The sequence below is a fragment of the Drosophila innubila genome, assembly GCF_004354385.1.
Source record: "Drosophila innubila isolate TH190305 chromosome 3R unlocalized genomic scaffold, UK_Dinn_1.0 2_E_3R, whole genome shotgun sequence".
In the NCBI taxonomy this organism is placed as follows: Eukaryota; Metazoa; Arthropoda; class Insecta; order Diptera; family Drosophilidae; genus Drosophila; species Drosophila innubila.
The window spans coordinates 30,270,364-30,294,884 of NW_022995380.1; the positions used below are offsets into that span (position 1 = coordinate 30,270,364).

The 24,521-nt window shown below is 34.3% G+C and overlaps 3 protein-coding genes across 5 annotated transcripts; 2 read left to right on the top strand and 1 right to left on the bottom strand.

Annotated features, from left to right (window-relative positions):
• Window positions 1–761: 761 nt before the first annotated feature.
• LOC117789533 lies at window positions 762–5,191 on the top strand. The gene is made up of 3 exons (XM_034628565.1): window positions 762–1,942; window positions 3,127–3,655; window positions 4,660–5,191. Exons 1-3 carry the CDS (start codon window positions 762–764, stop codon window positions 5,164–5,166), a joined length of 2,217 nt encoding a protein of 738 aa, XP_034484456.1. The 3' UTR covers window positions 5,167–5,191.
• A 3,861-nt stretch (window positions 5,192–9,052) lies between these two features.
• LOC117792653 (actin-87E) lies at window positions 9,053–10,862 on the top strand. Its single transcript, XM_034632867.1, has 2 exons — window positions 9,053–9,130; window positions 9,354–10,862. Exon 2 carries the CDS (start codon window positions 9,369–9,371, stop codon window positions 10,497–10,499), a length of 1,131 nt encoding a protein of 376 aa, XP_034488758.1. The 5' UTR covers window positions 9,053–9,130; window positions 9,354–9,368; the 3' UTR covers window positions 10,500–10,862.
• Window positions 10,863–12,340: 1,478 nt separating this feature from the next.
• LOC117791114 (band 4.1-like protein 4B) lies at window positions 12,341–22,915 on the bottom strand. 3 transcript variants are annotated; one of them, XM_034630774.1, is made up of 10 exons: window positions 22,029–22,915; window positions 20,816–20,963; window positions 20,571–20,747; window positions 18,546–19,584; window positions 17,637–17,771; window positions 17,366–17,485; window positions 17,119–17,279; window positions 14,845–15,038; window positions 14,060–14,638; window positions 12,341–13,082 (listed from the first exon to the last, which is right to left on the bottom strand). In XM_034630774.1, the coding sequence occupies exons 1-10, from the start codon at window positions 22,248–22,250 to the stop codon at window positions 12,927–12,929; spliced, it is 2,931 nt and encodes a 976-aa protein (XP_034486665.1). In that variant the 5' UTR covers window positions 22,251–22,915; the 3' UTR covers window positions 12,341–12,926. The 3 variants fall into 3 exon arrangements, with proteins under 3 accessions (XP_034486665.1, XP_034486666.1, XP_034486667.1); XM_034630775.1 differs by lacking the exon at window positions 17,366–17,485 and having other exon boundaries at window positions 12,651–13,082; XM_034630776.1 differs by lacking the exon at window positions 14,060–14,638 and having other exon boundaries at window positions 12,651–13,082.
• Window positions 22,916–24,521: the final 1,606 nt, after the last annotated feature.

Below are 24,521 nucleotides of genomic sequence, written 5' to 3' on the forward strand. Positions count from 1 at the left end.
CAGATATTTATTTATTTATTTAAAGTTAACTAAAAACAGTTGAAAAATGAACAAAAAAAATATTTAAATTTCATAGAGTGAAAAACACTTTTAATTAAAAATCAAATACATTTCTTCAGTGTATTATATAAAAATTAGCAGTAGTTATTATATTGTATTATTTTATTCAATTTAAAATCAAAGATGTTTATAGTTAATTTAAATATTTGGTAAATAACTTGTAAGTCAAATATATTTTGACTTTTTTTTTAATTAGTTAGCACAAAGTTTCAAAGCGTACCCTAAAAACAAAATTTCAAATCAAAGATTTTTATAGTTAATTTAAATATTTGGTAAATAATTTGTAACTCCAATATATTTAGATATTTTTTTTTTAATCAATAAGCACAACGTTTCAAAGCGTAATATAAAATACAAAATACAACTATAGTATATTCAAAACGACGAAGTTTATTTTATTAGTTAAATTATAAATTGATAATTTATGTATTTATTAAATTGCACACACTTTAGGTGGACGAATTGCCGAGTAGAAGATAAATAAAAGGGAAAAGTACTTAAATAAATTTTATATTTAATTGTTTATATTTATTTTAAAAAGAAAAAGTTAAAAAGAAATAGTTAAATTTATTGAAGTTTTAAATTGAATAGGAAAATAATTTCAGTTAACAATATTAATGTTTATTTTATATATACAAAATGTAGGTTAATGAGTTCTGGATAATAGAATTTCAGTGAATTTATCTGTGAGTGTTCCAAAGATGACGCTTGTGCTTCTCCAGCTGGCGATGCGTCTGGTTGTGATCAGTGGCTTTGGGATCAATCTGATGCAGTTGCCCGGCGAGGACAAGTCACAGGTGGCATGCACCTTGGCACTGCTCCGCAAGTACTTCGACTACAGTGATGCCCTCTCCGGGTCTGTGCTCTGTGTGAGCATCACGCCGTATAATCGGGATGTGCAGGAGAGATTGCTGCATGGACTGAACCAACATGAGGATTTCCCCTGGACACTGTTGACAACGAGGCCACAGGAAAAGGATAAGGGAAAGTCGCAATTGGAGCTGAAACTGTTGCATGAGAAACCTCAGTGTTATTTTCTCGTTGTGGGAGACTTGGAGGAGGAGGATTTGCAGGAGACCTTTGCTCATTGGAAGCGTATGCTGAACTGGAATCCCTTTGCCCAGTTCGTGGTCTATTTGGCGGCTGTGGAGGAAACTGATGAGGATATGACAGATTTAATGGTGGAATTGCTCTTGACATTTATGAACAATAAATTATACAATGTGAATGTGATTGGACAGAGCGAGGAGAATGAATTCTACTATGCCAAGACATCGTTTCCCTATCATCCGGATAACAATTGTGGTAACCGTGTTATAGCCATCGATCTGCTGGATGCCTGTAGCTATGAGGAAAACGAGCAGGAAGGGGAGGAAGAAGAAGAAGAAGAAAACTATAATAAAACTGACATTCCAATGGAAAGATGCTTTAATCCGGAGAATACTCTAGAAAACAACAGCTCTAATCAGAATCTAGCTGCAGTTGAAATTGAGGAATATATACGTGCCAGATTTGAGGATAAATTTCCCCACGATCTCAGCGGTTGTCCCATCCGAGCTGCCTATCGTGGCTCCTGGGAGCCATACATTTTTACCATCAGCAGTGATACGGACTCCGAATCCTACCACGAACCCAGCACTGACGAAACGCCTAACGAATCCGCCTCACAATATGATGACAGCTACATCGATGTGGAGGAATATCATAATGTTGAGCATGTTGATTCAAACAATGGCCAAGTGGATGAACCAATAGGCCAGGCCAAGTTAACAGGCCTAGAATATCAGCTGTTAGAAACGATTGCCCAGAGATTACATGTGACCATCGAGTTCACCATGCAGAGCAGCAATGTGTTTCACCTGTTCCAGCAGCTGATCGAGGGGTAAGCGAAATGTGACTTCATTGTATATATAATGAATGGCTGCCTATACTAGTGAGATTTTCCATAAAACATAAATCATAAATTTAATTAATGAACCAAGTCAATTTTTCACAAGAAACAAACATGTTTGTAACCCAAAATTAATAAAGTCCAAACAATGATCGGCTCAGTTTTGAAAAAGTTAAGACAGCTTTTAGTTGCTCAGACTTCGGATAGACCAACTTTACAAGTCAAAATTTATAACTTATTTCCCATGATTTTTTACAGAAAAATGAAACGTCTCAGAATCAACTTTAAAGTGCTGTTTTATACTAATTACGATATAAGGAGTTGATTAAAAGTGAAAACTTGAGATTTAATTTTTAATTTCAATTTTCAAAATTTCAAAGGGGGGACCCTTAGCCTTAAAATCGAAATCCAATTCTGGAGGGGAAATAATTTTTTAACGAAATTAATTTTATTGAAATGCAGATTGAATTTAGAACCCAAATCATGATCAAAATGATATTCCGTTTGAAAATCGGTTCAGTTTTGGCAAAGTTATGGAAGTTTGAAATTGGTCAGACTTTTTATCTGGCAACTTTACAAGTCAAAATTTTTATCCGAATTTCCATGATTTTTTACAGAAAAATTAAATGTCTCCGAATCAAATTTAAAGTGCTGTTTCATACTAATAGTAGCATAAGAAGTGATTAAATGTGAAAACTTAAGATTTAAAAATTTAAATTTTCCAAATTTCAAAGGGGGGACCCTTAGATTTGAAATCAATATCCAGATCTGGAGGAAAAATAATTTTTTACCGAAATTAATTAAATTGAAATGCAGATTGAATTTAGAAACCAAATCATGATCAAAATGATATTCCGTTTGAAAATCGGTTCAGTTTTGGCAAAGTTATGGAAGTTTGAAATTGGTCAGACTTTTTATCTGGCAACTTTACAAGTCAAAATTTATGTCTAATTTCCCATGATTTTTGACAGAAAAATGAAATGTCTCAGAATCAAATTTAAAGTGCTGTTTTATACTAATTATGGCATAAGGAGTTGGTTAAATATGAAAACTTGAGATTTAAAAATTTCAATTTTCAAAATTTCAAAGGGGGGACCCTTGGCATTGAAATCGATTTAGTTTGTAGTTTTGAAAATTCGAAGTTGGTTTAACCTTTAACCTATTATACTCAACAGTAAAATCGATGTGATCGTGGGAGGCATCGATGAGGATCCGAGCATAAGCCAGGTTGTGTCTAGCTCCACTTCCTATCACCAGGATGAGCTCGCCTGGTGCGTGGCCAGGGCGAAGAGGAAGCACAGTTTCTTCAATTTTCTGGCTGGCTTCAATACATATGCCTGGTGCCTATTGCTGATCTTCATCATCTCCAGTTCGCTGGCTGTGCTGGCGGCTCAAAAGGTCTCGGGATTTCGTCTCAATAGTTTGCCCAACTTTTTTTCCATCTCTATAAGAATGCTGGGCATTCTTTTAACCCAGGCAATTAATGTTGATGCCCAAGCGATGCCTTTGGTACTGCGAATGCTCTTTGCTCTCGCCTTCTACATGGCCTTCTTCTTCAGCAATACTTATCAGAGTTTCCTCATTACCACACTGACAACGCCAACGACTCAAACACAAATCAGTCACCTCGAGGAGATCTACGGCAATCGCATGACCATTTTGGTCAGTTCGGAGCATGTGCGGCATCTCGATAAGGAGGGCGAGGTGGGTTTAATTTAGTTCCTGTACTCTCCTTCTCTTTTTTATTTTACTTTGTTTTAAAATTTTTTAATATTTCCATTTCCTTATACTTCTTCCTTTAAAATTATCTGTTTTTAAAACTCTTATCTCAACTTATTTACTTTAATTTTTCTGCTATTTCAATTATATTTTTATTGATTATTTTTGCACGAATTTAATTTTATTTAAGTTTTTTATCCATTTATTTTATACTCCTTCCTTTATATTGATCTGTTTTTAAATCTCTTCTCTCAACTTATTTCTTTTAATTTTTCTGCTTTTTCAGTAATATATTTATTAATTATTTTTGCATGAATTGAATTTTACATAAGTTTTTTCTCTATTTATTTTATACTCTTTACTTTAATAATATCTGTCTATCTATTTTAATTGATTATTTTTGCATGAATTGAATTTTATTTAAGTTTTTTCTTCATCTATTTTATACTCATTCCTTTAATAAAATCTGTCTTTAAATCTCTTCTCTCAACTTATTTCCTTTAATTTTTCTGCTAATTCAATTATATTTTTATTGATTATTTTTACACGAATTAAATTTTATTTAGTTTTTTCTCCATTTTTTTTATACTCCTTCTTTTAATAATATCCGTCTTTAAATCTCTTCTCTCAACTTATTTCTTATAATTTTTCTGCTATTTCAATAATATTTTTATTGATTATTTTTGCACGAATTGAATTTTATTCAAATTTTTTCTCCATTAATCTGTTCTTCAACCTTAAACTTTATTCTCTTTCCTATTATAATTTTCCCTTATTTTTATTTCCCTTATTATCTGCTATTAAAATGATTTTATCCGCATTTTTTGTATATCTTTTTCATTTATCTATCATTCTTTGTATCTATCGATCTCTATTATATAATTTTTCTGCTATTAAATTTCCATAATATTTTCTATTTAACTTATTTTACAATTATTCCTTATCATCTTCTATTTTTACCCCATTCCTTTCCACTCTTTTCCCTGCAGACCTTCAAGTACATACGTGAAAAGTTTCAAATATGCTACAATATTGTGGATTGTCTGAATGAAGCGGCTGATAACGAACACATTGCCGTAGCCGTATCCCGTCAGCACGCTTTTTACAATGCCCGGATACAGCGGGATAAGCTCTATTGCTTCGATCGTCGGGAATCCTTGTATGTTTATCCCGTGGCCATGTTGCTGCCCAAGAAATTCCAATTGTTACAGCAAATAAATGGGATCATACAGAATGTCATTGAATCGGGTCACATGCAGAAATGGGCAAGGGATCTGGATATGGTTCGTCTGATTCACGAGAAGATTGCCCGTGCCCAGGAGGATGACTTCAAGTCGCTGAATCTCTCCCAATTTCACGGCGCCTTTGCCTTTGCCAGTGCTCTTCTTCTGCTGGCCAGCGGTGTCTTTGCCCTGGAATCTCTGGTCTACTGGTCGGTGATCAAGAGACGCACTCGCCTCAGGCCACTACGTTGGTGCCATCGTCGATTTCGCTAGTCCTGCGCATTACGCATACGCCAAGTGCGCCCGCTAAGCTGCACATTGAATATATGCAGCTGGCAAATAAAAAAATATATAGTTCCTATTCAAAATAAGTATATATATGTATAAGTATTTCATATTTTCTTGGCACATTATTCAATTTAAAAATACAAAATTGCAATATGCCGTGGAATGCACGGCAGCGTTGCCGTTGCGGCTGCTTGTCATAATCCAAGCAGTTGTCGACGTGCCACAGTGGCACCTCGCTATACACAAATGCCAGACGGAAGTGTCACTACACTATTTGTCTTTCTGGCAATTCTTTTTTAACAATTCACATTTATAATTACTTAATTTATTATGGAACTAATAAATTAAAATTATTTATTTTAAGCTTAAGTCTATGCTCAAATATTTTTAGATATTTTAATACCAGTTAAATAGAAATTGAAGTTTTTAATTTCTTAAAATTGTTTTTCTCTTAGTCTTAAATTTCAACTATATTTTATGAAGAAATTGAAGTTTTTAATTTCTTAAAATTGTTTTTCTCTTAGTCTTAAATTTCAACTATATTTTATATATCTTGATTATTGATCTATAAAACAAATTTGCTATGTAATTTGTAAACCGTGTGAACAGTGGTAGAAAAAGGCTTATAAAATATTTGTGCAAATTATTTTTTTAAAATGACAACTTTAATAAAGACAAAAGGTCTATAAAATATTTGTCCAAATTATTTTTTTTAAACGACAACTTTAAGAGAGAAATATAAAATACACAATAAAAACATGATGTTTTTTCTATATTGGGTTTTCACTCATAGGAATTAAAATTTAAGCCGTTTTCAGAAAACTAAAAATGGTTGCCCTAAAAATTTGTCAAAAAAAACCATTTTTATTATTAGTTTTATTATTATTTGACTTTTTTGCAACTTTCCGTTTGCAATTAAAAATTTAAGTTAGTCAGTTTACTATAAAGGGAAGGGAGTAATTTTAATTATCTTTTAAAATTTTTAAATAATATTGAAATACATTTCTTAATAAAATGCTTTAATTGTTTAATTATTGCTCATTTAATTGATCAACATTTAAAAAAATTTTACATAGAAAATTTGCATACTTGACCCACTGTTCCGTGTGGTCGTCGCCACCTCCGTTTGCTGGTGCATCCTTAAAAGGTGCTGGCCTACTCTGCCTCCGTACACAAAAATAATATATACATATGTATGTACAACGTCTATCTGTACATATCTACATATAAATATATATATATATATTCAAAAGATTTTATAAAAAATATTTTTAGATTTACACATTTGTTGTGGTATCATCAAATTGGCATAATTTTGTTGTTGCTGGCCAACACAATTCAATCAGCTGCTTGGTTTTAGCCACAAACGATACGATCTGCTTGACTGAATGAGATTTTCATTGAATATTTTAGATTGAGAATGAATCACACATATAGTATGTATATATGTAATACTAATACTATTACTTGGTAAAAAAAAATACAACTAAAAAGGGCCTTGAAAGAACGAGCTCTAAATTAGTTTAATTAATTTCCTTAATTCCCTGTTGTCAGTGAACCAATTAAAGTTTTCGAGTTGATTGAGTATAAGTACATAGCTAATTAACAAATAAGCCTAATGAATTTTTGAGTGTATACGACTATGAATTACACTATTAATTATTTTTTTATTATATTTTTTTTATGACATTTTTGGAAAATAAATATTTTATTATGAATTTCTTAGCATTGTTTAATTTTGTTTTATTTTTACTTAGAAATTAGAAACTTATCTTTATCTGCTTGTGGCATAGCTTAATACAACTTATAATATACCCTATGGTATAACTCATCGACTATGTGGTATAACAATGATTAAGGAATTTGATAATACCATAAATATGTTAAAAGAAGCCTTCAAGTCGGTTCTGCTCGACTTCAAGATGCCCTTCATGCTTACGAAAACAACAAAAATTATGTTAACAAATAAATATGCAAGCAAATGAACTTGAGAATACAAATAAATGATATTGAATATAATCAGGTTAACAATAATATTGAAAATGATTTAATTAAATATATTTAATTTAATTTCAGAGTATTTGCCAGCCACAAATGCCCAGTATTTGCACCTGAATTATCTGCCCAAACAAATACCAACATATATACACGATATACAATTGAAAAATCTGCTTTTAAAAATAGATTTCCATTCGCATCTGCGAGTCAGAACTAAAGAATCTTTTGCAAAAAACGTGAGAATGTGAGATAAATATTTGTATTTATATTTTCTCTCCTTCTCATTCAAACAATAAACGTATTGTGTAAACAATAAACATAATTTGTGTTATTGTTTAAGAGCTAATTAAACATTAAATAATAAGCAGAAATTATTCACTTGATTTCCTGGTCATATTTACATAATTGCTGTTGATACTTTGCATGTAAGATCGATCTACTTATAAATGCAATATGCGATCTATTAACAAATTTCGACTTATAATTATGGTGTCGAAATGGCCCTAACCCTACCCTCCTATCTACACCTCAACACACAACACACACCCACATTGTACACACAAGTATGTGGCGCGTATTTTCGATATACATTTATTTATATTTAATTTGTTGTTTTGTTTTGAAATTCTTTTTTCTAATTACGAGTGCGCTCTCTGCTCAGATGAGAGTGTTCCATCCATCCCCATGTATGGATTGGACCAACGTGCAAATGTTGATTAAAAATTAGACAAAACAAAAAAATATCTACTCACACTCGCACACCCGCACACACACACACACACACACACACACAGAGAAACGCCTACGACGCCTTCACGGAGGATCGACTGTATACAAAAAAGAAAAACATGAAAATTCGTTCAGAATTCATAATTGGAATGCCGATAATTAAATACTCTTTAAGATTTTTCTTGTTATAATTATCTGTTTTTGCTTATGAAATACTTAAATATGTTTAAAGAAAAGTTCTTAAAGCGCTAGACTATTCATAAAGCAGTTAAAAAATAGTCTTTAGACTTTAAGGACACTTAGCCAGAATATATAATTAAAAGATATAAAAAATTAAATATAGAAAATATTAAATATTGATCCAAAATTGATTGATATAAAATATATAATTTAGATACAAGTAAAATTTGAATAAATGCACCGATGTTTAAATACATTTAAACATTTTATTTTAATTATTTTCAGAAGAAAAAAAAATTGGTAAGTGTATTGAAATTTATTGACCGTATGTACTCATAGCGATTTTTTTGAGGCTTGGACAAATATATAATATGAATATATTTTTCGATATATTTAAAATATTAAAGACGCATTTTATGATTATTGTATGACCAAAATTATATTATATTTGACACTATTTTGGGTTTGTTAATTTCAATTAAATATATCAATTATGATAATTAAGAAATTTTACTTGGATTTTATTTTATTATTATATATTATTACTTTTCGTTCACATAACTTGAAAATTGCGAGAATCCTGAAATAATCTAAACACCCTCTTGCAAAGGGTATCAGATAATATTTGTGTGTGTTTGAGCAATTTTTGTTTACCCTGCGCTCAGATTTTCAGCGTCGTCGAAAATTATGAAAAAACAGAAAAAAATAAAAACGAAATGAAATGAAAAAAAAAAGTATTTTTAAAATAAATATTCAAATATTTCCCCTTTAAGCGAAATGTGCATCCATGTGCTGCAAATGTCTGTGAATTGTCGCTGTCTCTATCTCTCAATCTCTTCAGATGTATCTCTGCCTGCAGATGTATCTGTATCTGTATCTGTGTATCTTTCTGTTTGTGTGTGTGGAAAATCAGCTCGACTGAGGGTCGGTCCAAATGGTATAAATATTAGCTCATTACAGTCCAGCAGACACTCGCAGTTCTACAGCGAAAGTGTTGCTATACAATTTATAAATTTTCCTTTTTCCTACGTCGACACAAACGGTTAGTTTTCAAATATTTTTCAAAAAAAAAATGAAACACAAATTTTACAAATTTTACAAATTATGAAATTTCAATGAGCAAAAATTTAGTTGTCAGATTTTGTTTTGTAGCTGCTCGTTAAATATTTGGAAAAGTTTTCAAAATCTCAGCATAAGTTTAATTCGAAATTCGGCGTTTTCAATACCAAATCATTTTCCAAAATTTGCTGTACTCTATTTTGCAGTGAAAAGTCGCCAAGATGTGTGATGATGAGGTTGCCGCATTAGTCGTGGACAATGGTTCCGGAATGTGCAAAGCTGGCTTTGCCGGAGACGATGCACCCCGTGCCGTCTTCCCCTCGATTGTGGGTCGTCCACGGCATCAGGGCGTGATGGTGGGCATGGGCCAGAAGGATTCCTATGTGGGCGACGAGGCGCAGTCCAAGAGAGGTATCCTGACGCTGAAATATCCCATTGAGCACGGCATCATTACCAACTGGGATGACATGGAGAAGATCTGGCATCACACTTTCTACAATGAATTGCGTGTCGCACCCGAGGAGCATCCCGTCCTGCTCACCGAGGCCCCCCTGAATCCCAAGGCCAATCGCGAGAAGATGACCCAAATCATGTTTGAGACATTCAATGCTCCGGCCATGTATGTGGCCATCCAGGCGGTGCTCTCACTGTACGCCTCCGGTCGTACCACCGGTATTGTGCTCGATTCCGGTGATGGTGTCTCCCACACGGTGCCCATCTATGAGGGTTATGCCCTGCCCCATGCCATATTGCGTCTGGATTTGGCTGGTCGCGATCTCACCGATTACCTGATGAAGATCCTTACCGAGCGTGGTTACTCGTTCACCACCACGGCGGAGCGTGAAATTGTGCGTGACATCAAGGAGAAACTGTGCTATGTCGCCCTGGACTTTGAGCAGGAAATGGCCACCGCTGCTGCCTCCACATCGCTGGAGAAATCCTATGAGCTGCCCGATGGTCAGGTCATCACCATTGGCAATGAGCGTTTCCGCTGTCCCGAATCGCTGTTCCAGCCCTCGTTCCTGGGCATGGAATCGTGCGGCATCCATGAGACTGTCTACAATTCGATCATGAAGTGCGATGTGGATATCCGCAAGGATCTCTATGCCAACATTGTCATGTCCGGTGGCACCACCATGTATCCGGGTATCGCCGATCGCATGCAGAAGGAGATCACCGCCCTGGCGCCATCCACCATCAAGATTAAGATCATTGCACCACCAGAGCGCAAATATTCCGTCTGGATCGGTGGCTCCATTTTGGCCTCCCTGTCCACCTTCCAGCAGATGTGGATCTCTAAGCAGGAATACGATGAATCCGGCCCTGGCATTGTTCATCGCAAGTGCTTCTAAGCCAACACACACACACACACTTGCACACACACATGCACACACACTTGCACACACGCACAACAACATAAGCACAATTTGAGCTTTATGAGATTAACAATGATTAATTTTAAGTGAAAACCTCTTGCTGCCCTGCCTGTCAATCAATCAATCAGTCAATTAATGCATCAATCAAACAATGGATCAATCAGACAGCAACGAAATGTATTATATATATATATATTAATATTTATTGGAAGTGTCGCTAATGACGAAAGGAGAACTTAATATGAGATTTAAACTTAAACCAAACCAAAAAACAACAAAAAAAAAAAACGAGTCTAAATTTTACAGTCTTACAAATAAATAGCATCCATTTTAATTAAAGCCCAACAGATCTTTTTCATTCCGTTTTTCCTTTAGCTGCAATTGCAATTTGGCATTATTTTTAGCACATTTTCCACATGCAGGAAATGGCGATAATTTTGCACACACCCACAAGATAAAAATCGAGGTGAGGTGAGGTGAGGGGCTAAAAAGGTGAGGATGGAATCCGATGAGATGCGATCCACATGCTCGAACTAACTACTCGTATGTACAGCTAATCAAGTAATTCTTTTGACAAAGAAAAATAATAATGCATAAGAAATAAATATTAAAAACTAAGAAAGTGTATTTTTTTTTTTTGTTTAAAATAAAATCTTAGAGTATTGAAAGCATGTTCAACAATTATTTTTTTTAAATATTTAATTAAATACCAAATTTATATTAAATACCAAGAAAGTGTATTTTTTTTTTTTTTTCAAAATAAAATCTTTGACTATTTTAAGCATGTTCAACAATTATTTTTTTTAAATATTTAAGCCAAATTAACTTATTTATATTAAATACCAAGAAAGTGTATTTTTTTTTGTTTAAAATAAAATCTTAGAGTATTGAAAGCATGTTAAACAATTATCTTTTTTAAATATTTAAGCCAAATGAATTTATTTATAACTGTTTAAACTATCAAAAAATCCGTAATATATGCAGTTATTTGGACTTGCCAGCAATCTAACTCTTTTTATTTTTTTAAATAGCTCAATGGTTTCTAATATTTATATTTTTGAACTTGTGCTATGAACCATAAGCACTTGCAAAAACATTTATTTAAAGGGTGACAAAATAATATACTTAAAGCTTTAGCCATGTCTAAAAAATTATTTGTCGAACTGTAGATGTACTTGCGTCGTTTTTCCAAAAATGTATATTCACATGCAACAAACAGAGACGTCTTCTATTTACCCCCCTCATCGTCATCGTTGTGGGCTGTCTAAAAATAAAGCATTAAGAAAATAACATCAGCAGCGAGAGCAGCATCAACAAATGTGTATATTCTCGCCACTGTGAGATTGCCATGTATGAGCTGAACACACACCAATACACACACACACACACACTCGCACACACCCCGTGCAGACATTTGGAATCAACACTCGCGTCTCGTTCTTTAATTGCAGTGCCATGACTTGACTCGACCCTCGCGTCTCTGCGAAAATATCTTGGAATTTCAAGTACATATGTGTGTTGCTTTCATTTCCATTTCCATCTTCATCTCCTTCTCCTTCTGTGCTGTTGTACTTGAACATTGGCAGGTCACATAGCAGCTGGTGGCTTCCTGGAACTAAAAACTACCCTAAAAACTATTTATGTACATTTACATGCATATTTATTGTATATATATATATCTATATATTTTCGTCATGTTTTTGTTTTCATTTTTGATACATTTAATTATAGAAATGCATTTTGTATACAAAAAATATTGAAATGCCATATGTATGTATATAAATGAGTTATTATTAATAACATTTGATATATATATATATTGGAAAAAACTTGATGTGATATTTATTATTCGTTGTTCATTAATCGATCGGTCGGTTAAAATTTGAATACTGCAATTTGAAATAAAGAACATCGTCATTATCGTCACATTTTCTAAGCTAAAATATAGATCGTTGTATATATCAAGCAGAAAGACAGACATCACTTTTGCTTTATCATTTTCTTTCTTTTTTTTTTTTTTTTTTTGTTTCTAAAGAAATCCAGTCTATACACTTAATATTATTATTATTAAATACATTACGAGTAGGTAATGTATTTTTTTGTTTAAGTACATTGTTTCTACATCAGTTTCAGTTTCCGTTTTTGTTTAAGCACAATTATTATATTAAGTATAATTTAAGGCACATTTAATGGACAGTTAACAAAGTGTTCATTTTTGATTGGACCTGCTCTCTCAATTGTCTTTCTATCGATTGGAATGCTTAAAAAGGAAGTTCTCTAAGTTTTGTCATAGTTAATATCAGCTTACACAATATAAATACGAACATTTACGCTTACACTAATAATAATGATAATCATAATCATAATAATAATATGTATAGTTAAACAAATTTTAAATAATAATTACAACTGTGTTGTAATAACGGATTTGCGTATTATGGTCGGCTCGCGTCCTTTGGGTGCTGAAACACTTTCGGATGACACCAACCAAGGGGAGACCATATCCTTGCTGCTGTTGGCTGCCGCAATACGTCTATTTTCCAGCTGCAGACTGTTCTTCTGTGAAAAGTAATTCATCAAATTAGTCAATTATTCCAGTGTTTATTTAAAATTATAATCGGGTTATTGTGCGTGCATATTGAAATGATTTTTAATGTTAGTTTGCAGAACAAGTTGATAGAACAGAAGACAGCTTTCACCCAAATTTCACAAATTTCTAGTGGTAACAGTGTTGCCAGCTTATTTATCGCTCGATCTAGCCTATTTAATACTCTATAATTTACAAATTTGTATATTAAAGATATGCTACATTTTTTTTGTGTACTTTAGCATATTTATTATTAATACTATTTATTTTCCTTTTTTTTAAGTATTGAAAAAAAATTATTTGTAAATATAGTTTTTACCCAATTTTATTTTTGCATTATTGCTCAGAATTTTCTTTATCATGTTTATTTTATTAATTTTGAATACTTTTTTTTTCATTTTTTTTAATATCTTAAAATAATTTAAAAAAGACTAAGTTAAAGAAAAATGCACAACCATAAATTTTCTGGTGTTTTTGGCTGCATATAAACTTGGACTTTTTGTTGGCATAATTATTATTATTAATATTTTTAAATATATAAAATAAATTACTTGAAAACAAACTACTTGGGAACACAATTAATTAATTTTTTTTGTGTATTTAAGCTTAGCCCTCGTTTTTAGCATATTAATTTTAAGTTCATTTTCTTTTCCATTTTTTAATACTTTAAAATATTTATAATACATTTAAAAATTCAATAATAATTGTATAAAAGTATATCTATTTATTCTGCATCTTAAATATTCTTTTAACCAATTAAATTTTATTTTTTAATACTCTAAAATATTTGAAATAAATTTCAAAATTCAAGAGAAACTGTTTAAAAGATTATCTATTTATTCTGCATTTTACATATTCTTTTAACATATTTATTTTTAATTCTTTCGCTTCTACTCTGTTTTATATCTGAAATTTTTGCTGGCAACACTGACTCGTAAAATAGCCAAACCTTTTCACATTGCGCTGAATCAACTTCAGTTTGATTCGTTTGTTGTTGCTGTTGCGACTTCTGGGCCTCCAAACGCTCCTGTTCGCTGAGCGTGGAGAAGAGCAAGGTGCCAGCGCTGGGTGTTGTTGTGGAAGTGGAAGTGGATGTGGATGTTGTGGATTTGGTCTGTGCACCACTAGAACCACTTGCACCACTAGCACTCGTCGTCGTTGTATTATTGTTGATAATATTGTTAATGAATATTTCATTAATGAGTATTTCAGCTGCCGAGGCATTGCTCAGCAAGGGTGTTGCATCGATTCCTGTCGATGTTGCAGTTGCAGTTGCAGTTGTCGCATTTACATTAATGCTGGGCGTGCTTATGGTGGTGACACTTGTGCTGTTGTTGTTGGTATGATTTATCGATGCTGGCAGCGATAATGGCGGCGTTGGTGGCCCACTGTAACCGGAGACAAATGTCGCATTGCTAAAGGGTGAGCTGCTGCTGGCACGGGCATTTAAAGTGCTCGAGCTGCTGCTGTTGCCGCTGCCACTGCTCGGCTTTTGTTCCGGTATGCTGAGCGTCAACTTATCGCCACCCTAATACATCAAGCAACAACCACACACACACACACACACACACACAACAAACATAGAGTGCACACACAAAACAAAATGTAAATAAACAAAACAAAACAACAAAGAATAATGTAAATGTACAGAAAGCATGAAATAAGTGCAATGCATTGGGGAGATAACTTGTTTTGTCTCTCCAATTTTCAATTTGAATTTCAATTCCAACTCACCACAGATATGTAGGTGGCATTCAGGGAATCCGGTCCGTCGTTGTGTGAGTGATTCAGATTATTATTGTTGTTGTTGTTGACGTGCATGTTGTTGCTGTTGGTGTTGCTGCTGCTGCTCGAGTGCGCGGCAGGCACAAACATTTGATTGGTCAACTTCGCATTGCCACTGGCTCCCAGTTCCTCCTCCACGCGAGCTGTTTCAAATAAAATCAAAGATATTAGTTATAAAATAAGTATGCAAATAGGATAGTTAAGTTATAACTAGAAATTTTCTCAAAGTGGGAACTTTGATCCCAAATTTGACCCTCTAGCAAATCGAATTTCTCAAATCGCCGTCTTATTGCACGATAAATTGGCACGATAAAAGTTAGAAAAGGGACTCGAAAATACGAAATTTGAAAATTTTAATGCATCAAAAGAGGCCAAAAAGATATTGACAATCCGTAAAAATCGGTAAATTTAGTTAAGAGAGAAGGACAAGTGATCGAAAATATGAAATTTTTAACTAAGTAAAATTTTGATGCAGCATCAAATTAGAGGCCAAATTATGATGAAATTGACAATCCGCAAGGAAATCGGTAAAGATTTGGCAAAGTTATGAGAGATTGAAATTTTGAAAAAGGTGTCAAGGGGAAAGTATGGAAAAGTAGTAGAAAAATGGACAGTGATCGAGAAATACGAAATTTTTTAACTAATTAAAATTTTAATGCAGCATCAAATTAGAGGCCAAATAATGATGAAATTGACAATCCGCAAGGAAATCGGTAAAGATTTGGCAAAGTTATGAGAGATTGAAGTTTTAAAAAAAGTGTCAAGGGGAAAGTATGGAAAAGTAATAGAAAAATGGACAGTGATCGAAAAATATGAAATTTTTTAACTAAGTAAAATTTTGATGCAGCATCAAATTAGAGGCCAAATAATGATGAAATTGACAATCCGCAAGGAAATCGGTAAAGATTTGGCAAAGTTATGAGAGATTGAAGTTTTAAAAAAAGTGTCAAGGGGAAAGTATGGAAAAGTAGTAGAAAAATGGACAGTGATCGAAAAATATGAAATTTTTTAACTAAGTAAAATTTTGATGCAGCATCAAATTAGAGGCCAAATAATGATGAAATTGACAATCCGCAAGGAAATCGGTAAAGATTTGACAAAGTTATGAGAGATTGAAGTTTTGAAAAAAGTGTCAAGGGGAAAGTATGGAAAAGTAGTAGAAAAATGGACAGTGATCGAAAAATATGAAATTTTTTAACTGAGTAAGATTTTGATGCAGCATCAAATTAGAGGCCAAATAATGATGAAATTGACAATCCGCAAGGAAATCGGTAAAGATTTGACAAAGTTATGAGAGATTGAAGTTTTGAAAAAAGTGTCAAGGGGAATGTATGGAAAAGTAATAGAAAAGGGACAAGTGCTCGAAAAATATGAAATTTTTTAACTAAGTAAAATTTTAATGCAGCATCAAATTAGAGGCCAAATAATGATAAAATTGACAATCCGTAAGAAAATCGGTTAAGATTTGACAAAGTTATGAGAGATTGAAGTTTTGGAAAAAGTGTCAAGGGGAAAGTATGGAAAAGTAATAGAAAAATGGACGGTGATCGAAAAATATGAAATTTTTTAACTAAGTAAAATTTTAATGCAGCATCAATTTAGAGGCCAAGTAATGATGAAATTGACAATCCGCAAGCAAATCGGTAAAGATTTGACAAAGTTATGGGAGATTGAAATTTTGAAAAAAGTGTCAAGGGGAAAGTATGGAAAAGTAATAGAAAAGGGACAAGTGATCGAAAAATATGAAATTTTTTAACTAAGTAAAATTTTGATGCAGAATCAAATTAGAGGCCAAATAATGATGAAATTGACAATCCGCAAGGAAATCGGTAAAGATTTGACAAAGTTTCGACGGTTTAAAGTTGTTAAAAAACCTACCAGGTATGAAAGTGTGAAAAAAATAGACAATGATGAAGAAAAATTTAAATTTCCAATTTTGCAGGATCAAACTAGTGGCCAAAAGATGATAATATTGACATTTGGCAAGGAAATCGGATGAGATTTGACAAAGTTATGACAGTTTAAAATTTTTGAATTAGTGTCAAGGAAAAAGTACGGAAACAGTGGACAGTGATGTAAAACACCATTTAATATGGAAGGCCACAAAATGATAAAATTGTCATAATTTATATTTTGCAATCCCTGTTACATACATGGCAACTAAGCCAATATACTCTTGTATGCTGCGGGTAACGGGTATTATGATAGTTACAAAAATCTTACCCTTTAGTATATTGCACTTGATGTTGCCGGGTGGCAACGCTGTGGCGCCCACATTGGCCAGTTTCACTTGATTGTTGGGCTTCTCATTGTTTGTTGTATTCGAGAGTCGCTTCAGTGTCTCCGTATTGTGATCCATGTCAAAGGTCTTGTTGATGGTCACCCTGCAAAAAGAGTTAAATTCCAAATTCAAATAATTTATTGATATTACAATTAAAAGTGCATATTTATAGTATTTTATTTACGCTACCTGATACTGTTAGCATCATTAATGGCTTCGTTTGCAAGCACTGATGGGGATGGATCTTTAACAATGGACTTAAGTAATGAATCTAGCTCTCTATCTTTATCCGACAAGCCGCTCCTAACACTGCACAATGATATAACACAGAATACAGAAAAACAAAAAAATAAAACACAGATGCGTGAGAAATACAAAACAATGCGTATTAGTCAAAAATTTAAACAAAAGCGATACAAGAAGAGCAATAAATTTAAATAAAAAAGATTCGAAGACTCACCTGAGCTGACCGGAGCTAATTGATGCCTTGCCAAAGCTGCCATGATGCGAAGTTGCCGCACTACGGAATGGATTCGTCTCATCAAAGTTCTTGGTGGCATTCGGTGAATAAGGAGGCGTGTACTCCGGTTCCAATCTAAAATCAAGTAAAATACAGGAAATATAAGTACATTTTCAAATAATGGTAGCTCTGTAACAAAATACTAAAAATAAAATTTAAGGATACTAAAAAATGTAGCAACAAAAAAATTGAGACTAAAAAATATTAGGATAAATCTCATTCATTAATATTAAGAAAAGGTGGCATTGATTTTTTCGATTCAGACTGACCTTTCTTTTTAAAACAATATCATGATTTACATATTATATCTGTATACATTATCCTTTTAAAATATTTTTAAAACTTAAATCAATTAGTAAACCTATCATCTTTTGTAAAAATTAATTATTAAAAATGCAAAAACCGAAATCAAACCTAATTTCCTGAAAAAATTACTCGATTCTCCCAATTTTTTACTTTTATTTCCTTATTTTTACCCAAAGTTTAATTGTTTTAGGAATTATTTCCTCATTTAACTTTTCATTAATTTTATTCAAAATTTCCTAATTTATTCTCGAATTCTGAATTTGTGGTGTTTTTGTCCCAATTATATTTTTTTTCCGTTTATAATTTAACATTTCCTTATTTTTTTTCCAGGTTTCTCAATATCTTTGTGTTTAGTATAATTTGCACCAATTATTTTTCCTTATCTTAATTTCCGACCTACATTTTTCGTATAATTGGTTTTTCTAGTTTAATTATTAGGAAATATTACTTGAAAGTTTTTTAGTTTTTGGTTCCAATTTAGGTATTCTTGGTATTATATATCAATATTTATATGGGGAATTTTGGAGGTGTCTGTACACTTACTTAACAGAGAGTCCCGCCGCCTTGCCAATGGAGCCAATTTTGCTGTAAGCCGGATCATCGTTGCTGAAGTTGGACTTGAGGGAATTGCGACCCAAGGAGGCGCAAGCTGCCGCAGCTTGACTGGATGAGCTAATGGAGCCACTGCAGGCGGCATCCGGTTCAATAATGGCCGAATTTTGTATAACAGTAAGAACGGAGGGAGAAGGTGTTACGGTCATAAACTGATCAGCCGAAATGAGCGAGTCGAATGTTTCATTATTATTTTCTATAGGCAGTGGAGTTGCCACTTGAGATGTGGCAGCTGCAGCGGCAGAGGCAGCAGCTGCGGCGGCGGCGGCGGCACGAGCATTTACAGTTGCCACGGCAGCAGCGGCCGATTCCTTTTGACGCTCCCGCAACAGATGCGACTGACGACTGGCGAATCTCTGCGACGGACGTCGCTCGAATTGCACCGTGCGACGGGCGCGACTCTGCTGCGTGGTCTGGAATTCAGTGCGGCCGGAGTAGCGGAAGCGGGATCCCATGCGGAAGAAGTTCTGGCGAGCGGAGGGACCTTTGACAGGTGCTCGCAGGCGGAAGAAGGTGTGATGCTCCACGGCGCATTTCCACAAATGCTTGCAGGCCTTTTCATTGTACAATCGAAAGACGAACGTGTGCTCCTGTTCGCGTCCCTCGTCATCGTCCTCGATGACAATGAGCGTTAGCTTCTTCTTCTTGAAATCCAGCTTACTAATCTTTGGCCAAAAGAAGAGGCCAATCTTTTGATCTCGCTCAAACACCAGTATTCCCGTGGGCGTCAAACCCAAATGATATTCGCAGCTATCCTTGCCGAGCACCGTGTGCATGTCCACTCCATACATGTCCAGCCACTTGGCCTTGTTCAGGAAAGCCGTCTCAGCCTGAGCTGGCGTTAAGCCCCGACATGTCTTGTACTCCTCCAATATGGCAATCTCCAGATCCTCCGTCTGCTCCGGCACAAAACGAAACTCGGAAACTGTAGCCGCCGAATGAACCTGATCATCGTAGTCACCAAGTTCAGCTGTGAATGAAAAAAAATGAGAGATATTAATAAATTTAATTACATAGATAAAAAAAATTATATCTATGATTTGTAAAAGATTAGTATAAGAATATATAAAGTTGTTTGTCCAACTGACTGACTGATTTAGCATTGTGCAGGAATAAAATTGAAGTTACCCCAACTCAGAATGTAAATTAAATTTATCATAAATTAGGAGATTAGAAATTTAAATAACCAAAATATTCAGAGTAAAAAAATGGGAATTTAAATTTATAAATACATACAGAATACTTAAAAATTTGAGAAATTACGTCATTAGTATTAGGAAATGTAACTATGGTTTTTCTAACTCTTGTTAAATTTTCTTGCGAATATAAATGCAAATATTTCTTTCTTTGTGGGTGTACCTATCAAAACGGTTGACAACCGTCTTAAGTCTTTACTCAAACCGATAAAGATTTTATTAAATTTGTAAACAAGATGGCACCTAATATTTATATTTAGACACTCCTTGATTCTAGATAATTCTACATAAATGATACGGCAAATATGGCTTTATTCATTCATTTTAAATATGTGCTATGTGAGACTTGTGGGTCAAATAAGCTGGGAGACACTGTAGGTGTGTATTCAGACCGACAGACTGACGTAAATGTTTATATCGACTCGACTGTATATGCTGCTCAAGAGTAAATATACTTTATAGAGTCGTATATGCCTCATTCTATCTGTGAAATACATTGTCACAAACTTAATAGCCCCTTTGTATGTTTTAGATGCCGGGTTTAAATACAATGTTATGAAAAGACCATTAAAAAGAAGTAATCTCTCTCTCTCTCTCTCTCTTTCTATCGGTTGAGAACTCGAGTTCGACATTCGCTATTGTCTCGTCTAGCAGAGGTCACAGTCATGCTGGCCATTCTCCATTCATCTTCAACAGTTTGCATTGTTTAAATAAATTTATATGTTCTTTCTCAAGTGCCAATTCGCCAAGAAGCACGTACATTGCAAGGCCAAAGCGCAGAGTTCGGCGGATTTATCATCTGGACAGTCGAGACGCCCCTCCAGCAAATCTTGTTTCAATTGCAGAAAGAACAAATATCGTGTCAATTCCTCACGCAGCGTATTTGGCTCCGATGAGTAGAATTTAACCTTCAGTCGGAATGTATACGGTGGTCCAACTAAAATAAATTATATAAATAAATTAACTATAATACATTAAAGAGTTTAAATTGCCATCTTTACTCACTTTTGACCTGCTTCTTGATGGGCTTGGTGGGATCGAGCCAATGCTTCACATGATTGGCGTCCATGAACTGCAGGCCAAAGTAATCCTTCTCGATGATGTCCAGAGCGTAGAAGACCTGCTCATAGAGGAAACTTCCCAGCGCTTTTTTCTGCAATCAAAGCGAAAAGCAAAACATATTAATTTTTATGTGTGTTTTTGGTTTAAATTGACCCTGAAATAATCACGTTTGTCTTTGCCACTGATATAATGCGTTACCCGATCAGCAGTTCATTATACTCTAACAGCGGGTATTTTAATTCTGCCTTGAAATATGTAACTTTTTGTATTTCTTAGTTTTTATCGTAGTAAATAGACGTCCGTCTGTCTGTTTGAACACGTCAATCTCAGAAACCATAAAAGCTAGAGACTTCAAACTTGGTATGTAGGTTCCTGGGTACTATAGGCAGAGTTGTTTTTATTTTTAGATCGGCTCTCTATATTATATAGCTGCTATAGGAACGATTCATCGAAAATGTTTTAGTATGAAAAAGATTTTTGCTTGTTGAGATATCTAAATATCTGGGCTTGTATTATACATGCTGACCCAGTTTGGTTAAAATCGGTCCACTATATCATATAGCTGCAATAGAGACGCTTAATCGAAAATTAAGTCTTAGTATGAAAAAGTTTTATGTTTTTTGAGATATCTTAACCAAACTGTTAGAATATGCATTTAAGTTGGTTTTGTCCATCCTGATCAAAGTTCGTTCTCTTCGGTCGACTATATCATATAGCTGTCATAGGATTGATCGGTCAAAAATCAACTTTCAGTACAGAGTACCTAGGCACAGGGTATCCTACTGTCGAGCGCGCTCGACTGTAACCGCCCACTTGCTTTTTTATCACATCAGTATCAATTTTAATTTTAATCAACTGTTCTTAGTTGACACTTAATAAATAAATAAATAAACTAGATTAAATAAATGTTTTTTTTTGTTTGGAAATCGCGTCTTATTGTAACACAAATTTATATTTAATTTTTTTTAGTCCTCTGTTAGAGTATCAGTTCTTCGACATGCTCAAACTCAAGTTTCCTTCTTGTTTAGTTTTGTTTATCACACGCAATCATGGAATGTTTTAAAACAAAAACAATAATAATCCCCCCTTCTGTTCCCACCCCCTTCAACAGTGTGTCCCTGTAGATAAGTTCGATGGTGTAATTCGATATACTCACCGATAATTCGATGGAAAGGTCAGTATTATCGAGCAGTATAACACGGCAGTCGATTTTGTTTTTGTTTACCACAATGCGTTGGGGTTTAATCTGTGACCCGACGCCGCCGCTGCTGCCGGCAGTGACAGCGCCGCCGACGCCAGCAGCACCGCCACCTCGCAGGTTGCTTGTATTATCCGCATAGTTGTTGCGCACCTTGCGACGACTTAGAAAACGCAGCATTTTTCACAGTTTGTCTTTTGTTGTTGTTGTTTAACTTTTCGGATTTAGCTTTCAGCTTTTCAGCTTTGTCGCAGCAGCAGCAGCAGAGGTGGCAGCAGCGTCAAGGCAGCGCAGCGTCGTATTGCAACAATAATTCACCTGTGTGCGCAGACATCAAGACCGCAGCACACACACACACACGCACAACTGCGGCGCACTCAAGCACACCAATACAAACGCACACAGCTTGTTCTTGTAGCGCACACGTATACACAACACACACACATATATGTATATAAAGAGAGACACCTCTTTTAACTTGGCTCTTGGCACTCCTGTGGCGGCTATTTCTCCCCAAAAACAAAAAACACAGTTAGTTGCAGCAGCGTCCTCTTTTTCTTATTATTTTGCACACTAGACACTAAAAAACAAGTCCGCCCCAAACACGTTCCGTTCCCTTCGTTCCGTTCCTGGCGCAGAACACGGCAATCGATGCCTTTTCTGTTATATATAATACTAAATTTGTTTATATTTCTTGCACAATATTCGCAGCATTTTAGTGTAAAAGTAATTGTATAAAATTATTTGTTGTGCTGCTGTATAATTGGTACATTTGCTGTACTTAAAACAAAAGTTTTACGCGATTGATGGTTTTCACGACCGTTCCCCCTAAAAACTTGACAGCAATTGTGTGGAAGATTGCCACCCGGTGCAAAGGCTGCCACCCTGCAAAATTTCCCGATCTGGCAGCTTGTTCTAATTTAATCAAAATGAAAATTTGGTTGCACCCAAGTAAATTCACCTAAACTGGAATTTTTCTTCATATTGAAGTTATAATTTTTGAAATTTTTGCAGAGTTTTGTTAGAATTTTTTCGATTTTTCTATATTTTTTTTAGAATTAAATTTTTAACTTCTTTTCCCTTAGGGTGACGAACTTCAAACCTTCATAAAAATGTTCTCCATAATTTTATCCCGTTTCGAATTTTAAATGTTCATCAAACAATTTATGAATTTCAAAGTTATTGCATTAAACTAAATTTAAATTTTCCAGTGTGGCCACACGCGAACAATATTCAGTATTTATTAATTACCATCTGATTTACCACAACTGTTTGGTTATCGTGAGGTCACACTGCATTTAGCATTTACCAACACATGCTGCATCGATAGTTCATATATCGATAATAGATATTTGAAGTTCAAGCGCGTGATTTGAACTTTTACGTTTATTATTGAATTTAAATGCATTTTTTATTAATACTCGTGTGAACTGACAAAAAAAAAATAAGGAATAGAAATTGACGCCTGAGTACTTACTACGCCCAATTGTTGAATTTCTGTTATACTCGCAAATCTATCTGTTAAGTTCATACTACAATATTTCCAGCACAATTGTAAATACGAAGTACGTGAAGTTTTTGTAGTCGAAGTCGGCATTTGCAAAATCCTTTTTATGGGCAATTTATTTCTTTATTTGTTAGTGGATTTAGGGCTGTAGCTGTAACTGTAACCGACAGAGTCAACTACCCCCCCAGATACCCTTCGATACCACCTTCATCCATTGCTTACAGTATTTTGAGTTTAAAGGTAAATGCTAGATTTATGGCCAACACTTGTCGTGTGTGTGAGTTTGTGTGTGTGTGTGTGTGTTTAGTGGATTCCAACTGCTTTACCTGCTGTTGGCCATGTTCATATCGGGCTTTTAGTGTTCCCATGAGATGTTGAGATTCTTTTTATGCATTTGCTAAAAGCGTAAACTGTTTATGATTAATCTAAGCTTATTATTGGCTATCAATTTTCACTCTATGCATTTACACTTTGAATGAAATGCATTTGTTATTAGACAGCATAATTATATGGTATATGACATGGCAATGATTAATTGCTGGCTAATAAGGAAACTCGATCCGTTAACAGCTTTGCAGAACCGGCAACTCGAGTTGGTCAACTGAATCTGCGTAGGCTGTAATTATGATAGGCAGGAAAATGATTTTTCCCTCTTCTTCCCTCTTCTTATTGTGCTGTACTCAATTACCAAATGGCCTGAAATAGACTTGCGTGTAAGCCAAAAAGGGATATGTCTGTGTATTGTATTCATGTTAATGGCACAGGTAAGTAAATATTTGTTTCGCACTGTACACTGTACAGTGCTGTGTGCATTTATCTGCAGTCGAGTGCTAAATAAATTCCTTTTAATTAAAACCGCAGCAACGTGATTTAAATTGCTCTCGATGCTGAGAAGTTGGCTGAGAAATTTATTGGTGTCCATCCATAAATCAGTCGGAGAAAAA